The sequence below is a fragment of the Taudactylus pleione genome, unplaced genomic scaffold (assembly GCF_031769625.1).
Source record: "Taudactylus pleione unplaced genomic scaffold, aTauple2 ptg000117l, whole genome shotgun sequence".
NCBI lineage: Eukaryota > Metazoa > Chordata > Amphibia > Anura > Myobatrachidae > Taudactylus > Taudactylus pleione.
This window is the reverse complement of record NW_028284519.1, coordinates 20,842,396-20,854,683: the sequence shown is the minus strand read 5'-3', so window position 1 is coordinate 20,854,683 and position 12,288 is coordinate 20,842,396. Positions and strand designations below refer to the sequence as shown.

At 42.6% G+C, this 12,288-nt stretch overlaps 1 protein-coding gene across 3 annotated transcripts in view; it reads right to left on the bottom strand.

Annotated features, from left to right (window-relative positions):
- The window catches only part of AMFR (autocrine motility factor receptor), a 56,565-nt gene that overhangs the window by 26,928 nt on the left and 17,349 nt on the right, over window positions 1-12,288 (bottom strand). For all 3 annotated transcript variants that reach the window (XM_088471906.1, XM_088471904.1, XM_088471905.1), the window contains exons 2-5: window positions 4,696-4,788; window positions 3,891-4,055; window positions 3,550-3,702; window positions 18-58 (exon numbers count right to left, since the gene is read on the bottom strand). In XM_088471906.1, coding sequence (XP_088328032.1) covers window positions 18-58; window positions 3,550-3,702; window positions 3,891-4,055; window positions 4,696-4,758 — 422 coding nt within the window. In that variant the 5' untranslated portion in view covers window positions 4,759-4,788. The remainder of the gene's footprint in view (window positions 1-17; window positions 59-3,549; window positions 3,703-3,890; window positions 4,056-4,695; window positions 4,789-12,288) is intronic.

The window sequence follows — 12,288 nt, the reverse complement described above, 5'->3', positions numbered from 1 at the left end:
GAACATTCCCTACTTACCGCAACACAACATGAGCTGTCCTCGTTGTCACCAACAAACACTGTAAGAAGATTGAAAACATGCAGATGTTAGAGCATAAGAGCACAGGAAGTTTTCTAAATCCATTCTGCAGCTCTGCATAAGGTAATGGGATTCCATGGGCAGGTTTTAAAGTGGATTGAACAAAACACACAGTCCTAGAATCCTGTACCTTCCAGATCGTAAAGGGAAACCCAGCAATTTTATATTTTAAGCCAAAGGGTTGCATATCAATTTGCCTTTACACTACCATGGAATCTTGTGCTAATCAATATATATTTACACATCACTTACTACATTTCTTCTCACGTCATATGTACATGCTTACGGTACTTCCACTTTCACTAACCTCAGCAGCATGCACATACTAACTGCTAATTGTGTCAGGTCCATGTCAGAGCACAGTCATGTTCTGATTATACAGGACAATTACAAGCATGCTCTCTCTTTCCTGAGCCTGATAGTCCTCTGTAGTGAGCTTAGGAAGGAGCGATTGCTGGTCATGGCTGAAGGTCTGCTCTGTGAAATGGTAGTGCAACACAGACCATCATTTGCATGATTTGTTCCACTAACTGCATGGCACTGCAGGGTTTTGTGTTGCCTTACAATTAAGCTATAACAATAACTGAGCATAGACCCACCTTAATAAGCAGCTCTATGTAGTGTCAAGTATGATAAAGAGATCACCGATAAGCAAACCCTAAAAGAGCAAGGAACCCTGAAATTGGGAGGATAAGCATAATTGTTCTACATCAAAAACGCGCACACACACATAATAATCTATGGTGATAGAAGGGCACATTAGCAACATACTTGCATTACTTACAATAAAAGATTTCCATTTTTTGAGGTACTCAATTCTCTGTGATGAGTGGCCCCGCACACTGTGGTAGAACACTGCCCCCCCAACATTACCAATTTTCCTGCACACCGCTACTGGGTTCAAAGCAATATTGGCGGTTCTGACAGTACCTCGCGGCACTCACCCTCAAATGAATCGCTACCATACTGTAGTTCTACCGAACATCACATTTTAGGCACAACTTCAAAATCACATTGGCTATATCCCCTTACTCTGTAAACGTCTGCAGTTCTAACATGAACTGTCCTCTCCTAGTAAATTGTATCCAACGAACGCTTGGTTTTTATTTCAACATTAAATAGTACAAGAACTCCAGTATATGCAAAAGCAAATGGGCTTAGTTATCACTCAATCATGGCACTGCAATAAAACAATTATGGTTTATTAAACAAATGGAGTGATGTGACCGGCATGACTGACATGCCTGCGCGTGGGCATTATATTATGATTACACACTTAATTAGTTTATGATACTATAACACATTCATGCTATAATCCAATTTATCGAAAGACACTATAAATGTGATCATTCACCTGAACTGCTCTGCAGTGTGTTGTGTGCACACAGTGACTACAGATTTTATAGCTAAAAGTTTGGCAAGCAGAACATAAACAGAGGGCATCAAAGTACAGTACACATATGCAGCTTGTATATTACAGCAACATATAATACACCAGGGGTAAGCAACTTGCGGCACTCCAGCTGCTGTGGAGCTACAGCCATGGCCAAAAGTTTTGAGAATGACACAAGTATTGGTTTTCACAAAGTTTGCTGCTTCAGTGTTATTAGACATTTTTGTCAGATGTCACTATGGTATACTGAAGTAAAAGTACAAGCATTCATAAGTGTCAAAGGCTTTTATTGACAATTACATTAAGTTTATGCAAAGAGTCAATATTTGCAGGGTTGACCCTTCTTTACAAGACCTCTGCAATTCGCCCTGGCATGCTGTCAATCAACTAATGGGCCACATACTGACTAATGGCCGCCCATTCTTCCCTAATCAGTGCTTGGAGTTTGTCAGAATTTGTGTGTTTTTGTTTGTCCACCCTCCTCTTGAGGATTGACCACAAGTTCTCAATGGGATTAAGGTCTGGGGAGTTTCCTGGCCATGGACCCAAAATTACAATGTTTTGTTCCCTGAGCAACTCAGTTATCACTTTTGCCTTATGGCAAGGTGCTCCATCATACTGGAAAAGCCATTGTTCATCACCAAACTGTTCTTGGATGGTTGGGAGAAGTTGCTTTTGGAGGATGTTTTGGTACCATTCTTTATTCATGGCTGTGTTCTTAGGCAAAATTGTGAGAGATCCCACTCCCTTGGCTGAGAAGCAACCCCACACATGAATGGTCTCAGGATGCTTTACTGTTGGCATGACACAGGACAATGACTTTTGGAGGACGGCCTGTTGTTAGGAAGGACAGCAAAGAAGCCACTTCTCTCCAGGAAAAACATCAGGGACAGACTGATATCCTGCAAAAGGTACAGGGACTGGACTGCTGAGGACTGGGGCAAAGTTAGTTTCTCTGATGAATCCCATTTCAGATGGTTTGGGGCATCTGGAAAAACGCTTGTCCGGAGAAGTAAATGTGAGCGCTACCATCAGTCCTGTGTCATGCCAACAGTAAAGCATCCTGAGAACACAGCCATGAATAAAGAATGGTACCAAAACATCCTCCAAGAGTAACTTCTCCCAACCGTCCAAGAACAGTTTGGCGACAAACAATGCTTTTTCCAGCATGACAGAGCACCTTGCCATAAGGCAAAAGTGATAACTAAGTGGCTCGGGGAACAAAACATCAAAATTTTGGGTCCATGGCCAGGAAACTCCCCAGAACTTAATCCCATTGAGAACTTGTGGTCAATCCTCAAGAGTTGGGTGGACAAACATAAACCCACAAATTCTGTCAAACTCCATGCATTGATTAGACAAGAATTGGCGGCCATCAGTCAGTATGTGGCCCAGAAGTTGATAGACAGCATGCCAAGGCGAAATTGCAGAGGTCTTGAAAAGAAGGGTCAACACTGCAAATATTGACTCTTTGCATAAACTTAATGTAATTGTCAATAAAAGCCTTTGACACTTATGAAATGCTTGGAATTTTGCACTTCAGTATACCATAGTAACATCTGACAAAAATGTCTAAAAACACTGAGGCAGTAAACTTTGTGAAAACCAGTACTTATGTCATTCTCAAAACTTTTGGCCATGGCTGTATACATCTCAGCATGACCTGCTACGATTTTGATGTTTGGGCATTCTAAAACTGTGGCATGCTGGTATGTGAAGTTTCATAGGTGCTGTGGTGCCACATGTTGCTTACTCCTATAATACAGTCTAGAGATTTTTCCTATATAGGTCAGCAAATGCATGGTATTCTTCACAGAGCACCATTGTATTTGAACAGCTACTAAATTGTTGAAGTAAAATACATAATAATCCATAGTCTACATAAACTGCCTTACCCTGGAACACAGTTGATGGCATTTTCTATACACGGGAATGACATCTGAATGAAGCAGTGTACAGATTGAGTCACTTCATCATAAAGACCCCAATTGGTGCACCCTCTACCCATTCCTTACAAGGTCAGGAAACGGCCTATATATATATATATATATATATATAATCTACCAGAGATTACTAACCTCAGCAGCCATGAACGCCAGTGTGTGCATCCCGTGTTCATATCCAGCGAACACACACAGGACGGCAAGCCCACAGCACACCATAAGCATGGTGAACAGAAGAACTAACACACGGATGTGGCAGCTCATTGGGGTGGTAGGAGAGAAGGACAGCTGGGGACACATGAAGTACAGATTAACTCAGTACATTATCACACTCAGCACATACAAGTAAATAAATAAAATATTACAATAACTGTACATGGTGGGGATTTGTGGCACAAACAAGTAAAAAAACTAAGACACTAAGAGCAGAGTAGGTGGGTGGAATATCACCACATTACATGTCCTGTTATACGTACATATTCAAATCGGTCTCTACAGAGCTGCACCATAAGGTGGAGGAAGACCAGGCCAGCGAACCATAGAAACCATAGCACCACCTCTTCCACGTGCTGGACATTCAGGACGCCGAAGATGAAGATGAACTTGTAGAAAATGAAGTTCCAAAACTTGTCCTTTAGATGCTATGAAGACAAGGAGAGTGAGTGAGATATAGTCACCATCTGCACAGACAAGCATTTCAATACAATCCAAAAATATATTAAAAGAAATTAAAAAAAACAGAAAAAAACAAAAACACATATGTAGACAAAATGCTCAAGATTACATATGGACGCACAAAATAGCATTTGGATGCCCAAAAAAGGTCACTCAACAATGCGAAGTCCGTGGAAATATTTGCTCTCAATTTCCATTATTTGCTTTGTTGGACTTGATGTGATCAGTAAGATTGTACGATGTGATGCAATCTACCAATCTCTTCACAGCAATTACATGTCTATACTGCAAGCTAGTCATCCAACACCACCACAAGTTCAAACGTAGGTATAACCTCACATAAAGCTGTTGTAGGACTAGTGGTTTGGTGGTTATTGGAAATCACTCCATTAACTTTAATGCGTTTAACTTGATTTAAATGCAAATAAAACAGCATTCAGAAAACCACAATGCGAGTTTACACTTTCAGGCCCATATTCATGCTTTGAAAACGCAGGCAAAATGCATGAAATAGATGCCAATGGGGATGTGGCTTTGGCCATGAGAGCATTATTCCCATAGAGAAGTGTTGAGCACATTTAGCAAATTGTGGGTCACTGTACTCACCTGTCTCTCACTGACACGTAACGGACCAAATACCACATGCTGAATTAATTTAGCAACAAGCATCAGCAAGCAACACACTGTATTCACCAGGACCTGCACAGGGACAAGAGAGAGACCACAGTCAGCAGGACTATAAACAAAACTAGACTGCAAGTTATAAAGATTCAAGACAAACATTATGAGATTCAATTACAGTCCACATTAGACAAAAATCAAGGGCTCAGTTGTGCAGATGCGAAATGCCTGACGGAACAGGCGCTCTGAGATGATGAGCCTACCGTGCTTCCCTTTAAATTTAGCATCTTAAAGGGCCTATCCAGTAGCATATAAATGTGTCAGTCGTTCAATTTATCTGCTAATGGATAGGCTCTGAAGGATAAAAATGCGCACTCCCGCGGACGACAAATTTGGTCTTTTGTCTCTCCAACATGTTGGTCAATTATTGTTTATCGCTGACAGATATTAGAAATATCTGTCGCGATGAACGATTTTTTAAAGTAAATGAACAGGAACATTAAAAAAAAATCCACTCAAAGAATGATGTCATCCAATATAGTTCGTCGTTCGTCTATTGCAAATATCGGTCATGTACATGACTGATATCTGTCACAGCAGCCCAAGGAATTTTCAAAAGAAAAATCTTTTGTCTTTTCTTAAGATCTGCTAATGGATAGGCCCCTTTAGTTCCGTTACAGCCGCAGCGAAAAGCAGCTCACATGTACCAGAGATGCTGGGCTGCACAGGAATTGGTTTTACACACGAACAAAGTCGAAGATAAAGCACAACGAAACCTGGTGGGGGCAAAGCCACAGGCGTTCGCATTGGAGCCCTTCAGACCGATTCTCACACAGATGTACAAATGTTGCAAACCCAACAGCTCAGTTTATGCTAGTAATGCAGTTTTGTCACAGTAGTTTTAATAAGGCTAAAAAGACGTTGTTCAGCCGAGTCACACGGGACCTCACACACTGAGAGGGTCTATGTGGCACGACCGAAACCACTGTATAAAAGGACACATCTGTAAATCTTGTTTCTAATTAAGTCAGAAAAACATGGATGGATTAAAAGTCCTGGCTCTCAATCATCTAGCGTTCCACAATAAACATGTTTAAAACAGATCATTTACAAGATTTACAAAGATCAGATTACTATAAACATTTTAAAAGGTAGATACAATATAATGTGCAAGGAAAACTCAGTGTATTATTGTGGATGGCACTCCTCTGCTGTTGTTGGGAATAGTCTGCTCATTTGCATGGTGACTCACTCATAACAATGACATAATAATACATGGTTAATAATGCTAATTACACCAAATATGGGGCCTAAGGAAGAGAAGTAACTCCACATGCAGAGGTTACAGGACATAGATATGCTATGGAGAGCAGATAGGAATTGCCATTTCTGGATGCTGCTGATAGTATAGGTGCCCATATACACTTCATACTTGTTTTATAATTTCACTAACACCATAAATGTATTAAAATGAATTAAAAGAAAAAAAAAAAAAAAAGAAAAAAAAAGAAGAAGGTGTCCACAAGCCAAGGAATACTTGGAACACCAAATTCCTCATCAAACTTTCTGATGTGTATTTCGCACTTTTTGGCCCATCATGTGCACCCTCACAGCTGCTGATAAGTGGTCCATCCAGCTCATAATTTCCCAAAGAAGAGTGTTGTTTGGCTAGATTTGACCTTGCGGTAAATTCATACATTTTTGGGGGTTTTCTTGCGAGTTACTGTACAAACCGTTTTATTACCACCGGAAAAATCACTGCAAATCTGATACATTGCAAATCACCATCCCAAAATGTTACAATATATTAGAATGCAGTTTCACAAAAAAAAGAAAACCCTTCAACCTGCTCCAGCTATATAGTTGTAGTCAGTTCCAAAATGAAAGTATCACTATTACCCCCAATCACATAAACTATACAAAAATGGGAAAGAGATGCTACCATCATATAAACAATCTACATATACAATAACAATGCAACAATGTTATGAACATAGGATTATTTCATGAAGTACAAAAAATAATCAATAATTATGTCATTCAAAATTCAATCATCAAGTAATAGATTGCAAGCCTCTTTGCCAAGCTTTTCTTTACCTCAGAGTCAAGTAGGGAGGAAAAGATAATAAATGTCAGACAATGATACTTATACATCAACTTATCACCAATAAATGGACTTGTCCGCACGCAGGTGTTTCACAGAAGTATCCATGCAGTTACACCAGTGTCCATCAACCTTACCTGACAAAACTACACTCACAGCATGAGACGGGTCTCCAACGATGTATCATAAACAAGAAAGACTAGAAGCAAATATACTGACTCCCTGTAACAGTTACTCTTAATAGGAGCATAGGAGTTGCACTGTTGTATTGCAAAATATTTGCCTTTTAAATAAGCATAACAGAACGGATGCAGTCTTCCTTCATATATGTGTCCAAAAGTAGGTACAGATCTTACTCTCCGTAGGTGGATTTGGTTAAAGCAAAAATAGAGAAGGGTCATCTTGTGCATTATCTTAAAAGACAATCGGGACAACAAACATCACGCATATTAAATACTTGTATAAAAAATATCACAATACCCAAATAGATAAAATTCAAGTACACCCCATGGTACTATGCAAGGCTTCTCTATTAGAAGGATGGAGCTCATGCTAATTTTGACTGAATTCATAAGTTACCTTACTACTGCTCCAGCGGTACTACCATCACAGTGTTTTTATTTCTATTTTCTTCTACTATTGAAAATCTTTTATGCGCTTCCCCCTTCTCTCTTTATATATCTGTACCGTCCCCATTTAGTTACTGAAACCAATAAAATCTCTATTAACAAAACAAAACCTTTGCAATTGAACTTTCTATGGGGGAGATTCAATTGCTGTAAAATCCTGATTCAGAATTTGTTTGCTTTTCCGATGTTTACGAAGATGAGCAACTATCAGTAAACATTGCATGTGTCTTAGTCACAGAGCGCATGCATGAAGGTACATTGCCATAGTCATACCCAGCAATTATTTACTTGCCGTGTGACTGACAGCCAGGGAGCATTTGGGGGAGGTAAAGGAGAGTGGCAGTACAAAATGCAGGCATGTCGCCACTGTTTCGGGGGCGTGTCACCCTACAACTGTGATGCCATACGCATGGAATATGGCTTCAGCGGCACAATTCCCATGCCCACTCTGCACGACCATAGACTAGGTCAGGACTGCTACAATCCAATGATCTGTGGGGGTCATTCAGACCCGCTCGCGAGCAAAGGACGCTCGCAAGCGGGTCGATGTTGCCCCACTGCCATTGCGCACGACGGAGGGAGCTCCGTCGTGCGCATGCGCGAGACCCGGACAGCGACGGGCTCTCCGTCGCTCCGGGTCTCGCACCAAAGGGGGCGTGCTGTCGATGTTGGCGCCTACCGTCTGAAGCCGGCCCCACTGACATCACTAGTGATGTCAGTGGGAGTGATTTTGGCTCTGATAGAGCCAAAATCACTCCAGGGCTTGCGGCAGCGAGACCATACCGCAGGGTCTCGTCGCAAGCCTGATGGTCGCGAAGGTCAAAGACCATCGCGACCATCTTTTTGGTCGCTCGCATATGCTGTGGGTGGTCACCCACAGCTATTCGAGCGGCCAGGAGGCCGCTCCATTTTCAGGTAGGAGGGCACTGATTCAGAGCGAGCGCTCTGGTCAGAGCGTTCAGCTCTGAATCAGGCCCTGTGACCGGTTTGGCTGCGACTTTTGCATATTTTTATACAAAGGCGCAGCAGAGGCGGCATTAGCATACAACTTTGAATTAGGCCAATAGACCCCTATCATCAGTTCTAATTGGACCAGGAAATCCTCCTATTATTTCTCAGCCCTGCACTGCCAGCAGCACCACATAGAACACATGGAAGCTAAGAGGACATGCTATTTTTAAAGCAGAGCAACTTAAAATAGTTTAGTAAAGCAGCTATGGCTACTCTATGAAAAGTTATATAGCTAATATGTTACAGTCACAGTATCATTACTGACCCAGCCACGTAGAAGAAGACGCTGCAACTTATATCAAGCTGAAACTTTTGACGTCCATATAGCGAAAATATACACTATGGGCCTAAGTGTTATTTTAAAATCGACAATTTTAGTTACTTACAAAACAGTAACTTTATTAAAGGCAAAGCAAGGCTGGTTAGTTATATCTTCCAACCCGACAAGCCGAGTTTGCCTTCAATAAAGTCGCCAGTTTATAATTTGCTGACAATCTATTTTTATGAAAAGGACGCTGCTTGGTTAATCAAGCCCATCGTGTGCTAGCAAATAAGGGGCTACAATATGTATGTGTGACTTGCAGAGCAACAACTAAGCACCAATTTGGCCCCTAATGAGTCACACAGTCACAGTGTTTGTCATTTGGCACATGGGCCGAGCAGCAGGATTGCAACAAGCTCTTTTATTTAGGAAAAAACTCTGACCTGTTCGAAAAACCCACTTACCCATTGTTGTTCTGATACAAAAGTAAACAGTGTGATGAACGCTTTAAACAAAATATTTTTGTTATTAGACTATATTATGTTCAACTTTATTACAAAATAACTAAGTGCATCTGAAAATGTATCAAAAACAGCCTTACAGCAGTAATGTTACAATGTTATGCCTGCTCTTTGCTCCAATTCTCAAGCTATCATGAGGCCAAACTTCTAACATAGTCAGACCATGCAGCACCCAATCAGGGAATAGGGCTAATCTAGTGACCAAGCCTCAGAGCAGAATAATCAATGATTTGCTGAGGATCTGAAGTTTAATATATACAATGTACTGAAATTACATAAGGCATTTATTATTTTAGTACTTGAGCAACTACAAAGTGCAATATACTATCAATAGGAAAATCAGAGTTATGGTATAACATACCTTAGATAACTCTTTTTCTTCGAGGTCCATAGGCTCCACAGAATCTACCTTGGAGTATGTAGTTGGAGAGATCCATTGCACCAAACAGCTATAGCTATGAAGCTCCCAGCATGCACTGGTCTTCCCTATATACCCCGCCTCCAGCCACAGGCATTCAGTTTGTAAACAAGCCTAACGTCAAGAGACGGAAAGAGGAGAAGGAAGTACAATGTACCAAGGAAACACTCTCAAATCCAAAGAGGGAACCAGTGATACGAAAAAGAACAGAACTCAACTAAGGCCTGATGTGTCAGGGTGGGTGCTCTGTGGACCCTATGGACCTCAAAGAAAAAGTTATCTAAGGTTCTAAGGTATGTTATACCATAACTGATTTTCTTCTTCAGGGTCCACAGAATCTACATTGGGGACATCCTAAAGCAGTTCCCTTAAGGGTGGGGACGCTCCTGAGCAGAGAGGAGAATCCGCCGCCCAAAGGAAGCATCCCGAGAGGCAACAGTATCAAATGCACAGAATTTGATAAAAGTATGGACGGAAGACCAAGTGGCTGCTTTGCACGGCTGTTCATGTCTAACCGCCTACGACGGTCCGACAGACAGAGTAGAATGTGTTGTCACCTTGTTAGGAACAGGGAGATCAGCTTGTATATAGACTTGAGCAATAGTCGTACGTAGCCAGCGAGCCAAAGTCTATTTGTTAGCTGGCCATCCTCGTTTATGAAACCCATATAACACAAAGAGCTCCTGGTGGAGCCGGTACTCTCCACGTAGATGCAAAGGGTTCGAACCACATCCAAGGAAGCTTCACCTGCACACAGGTTTGAAGACTGAAAAGCCGGGACTACAATATCCCCATTTATGTGGAAACGGGATACTACCTTCGGAAGGTAACCCGACTTAGTACAAAGGACAGCTCTATTTTTATGAAAAATCAAATATGGAGAGTGACATGACAGTGCTGCCAAGTCAGAAACTCTATGAGCTGAGGAGATAGCGAGGAGAAAGTGTCTTTGCTGTCAACCATCTTAAGTCCACCTTATCCAAGTGTTCAAAGGGGGGAGCTTGCAGCACCCTGAGAACCAAGGATAAATCCCATGGTGCCAAACGGAGGGACAAACGGAGGTTGCAGTCATAGGACCCCATGCAAAATGTTCTTAGATCTGCCAGGGGCGCAATTCTGTGCTGGAACAAAACTGACAAAGCAGAAACCAGAACCCTCAAGGTAGCCAGGTGCAGACCTAAGTCTAACCCAGCCTGCTGAAAAGCAAGTACTCTTGAAACATTGAAAACCTTAGGGTTATATTTTGTTTGGGTACACCAACGAAAATATGAATTCCAAATCCTGTGATAGATGCGGGCTGAAGCAGGCTTCCTTACCCTCATCATCATCTGGATCACAGAAGCAGAGAAACCTTTGGCTTGTAAGACAGAAGCCTCAATAGCCATGCCGTCAAAGCCAACCGAGGTAAATCCGATTATAGGCAGGGACCCTGCATTAGCCAATCCGGTCACAGAGGCAGTGGAAGTGGCCTGTCGATGGATAGACATGTCAGATCGGTGAACCAATGTCTCCTGGGCCAGGCAGGAGCTATTAGTATTAACCTGCCACCTTCCTGCTTGAACTTTCTGACAACTCTTGGGAGGAGGGATATCAGAGGAAACAAGTATGCCAACCTGGCAGTATCCCGACTCCTTCTTGTCTGAGATGAGCCGTCATCACTGCCATTATTTTGGTAACTACCCGAGGGGCCTTCGGCCAGCCCGAAGGGTAGCGCCTGATATTGGTAATGTTGCTGATCTACCACCAATCATGAAATCTCCAGGCTCCATTGCCAGTATAATTGACCGTAGGGTTGCCATACAGAATTTGGGCACATGGATGAATCTGTTGAGAGACTTCAGATTCCGGATAGGGTGAAGTGACCCATTTGGTTTCTGAACCAAAAACAAAATAGAATAACCCCTTCCCTGTTGTGTCACAGGAACGGGGATTACGACTCCCGACCTCAGGAGGGCCCCAATAGACTCCCGGAAGGCCAAAAGCCTGACTGGGTCTAAAGGTAGGGTTGTACCAACAAACCTTTGAGGGGATGCCTCAGGAACCTGATGGCATAACCCTGAGAGACCACCTCTCGAACCCAGGCATCTGACGTGGTCTGATGCCCTGAGAAAACTGTAGGAGTCGGCCACTAAACCTGAGACCCCCCAGGGGGAGGCCCGCCCCGTCAAGCCGTGGCCTACCGTCCGGCTTGGAAGCAGGACGCTTGGTTGACCAGGACTTCTTGGTCTGCCGTCTCTTGTGGGAATTATTCTGTCTAGAGCAGTGGTTCCCAAACTGGGTGCCATGGCTCCCTGGGGTGCCTCAGGGCACTTGCAGGGGTGCCTCAGGTTGGTGGTCAAGTACCAAATAAAATCATTTTTATTCAATGTGATTAGCAGCCATTAGCACTGGTTTCGCTTATCAAAAAAAATATGTGGACAAGTATCGCGCACGGCCACTTTTCTCCCTATTCAATTCCAAGGGATGCGAAGACGGGACCTGGCGAAACTCAAACAGGCGAAAAGTGCTGTCAGTTTAGGGGAAATCAGCCTGACACCCCCCAAAATATGCACTGACATGGGGGATCCGTATGGATACCCCCGAATAGCCCTGCTGAAGGTATTTGTGGTACTTAAATGGTCTCAATAGGTGCT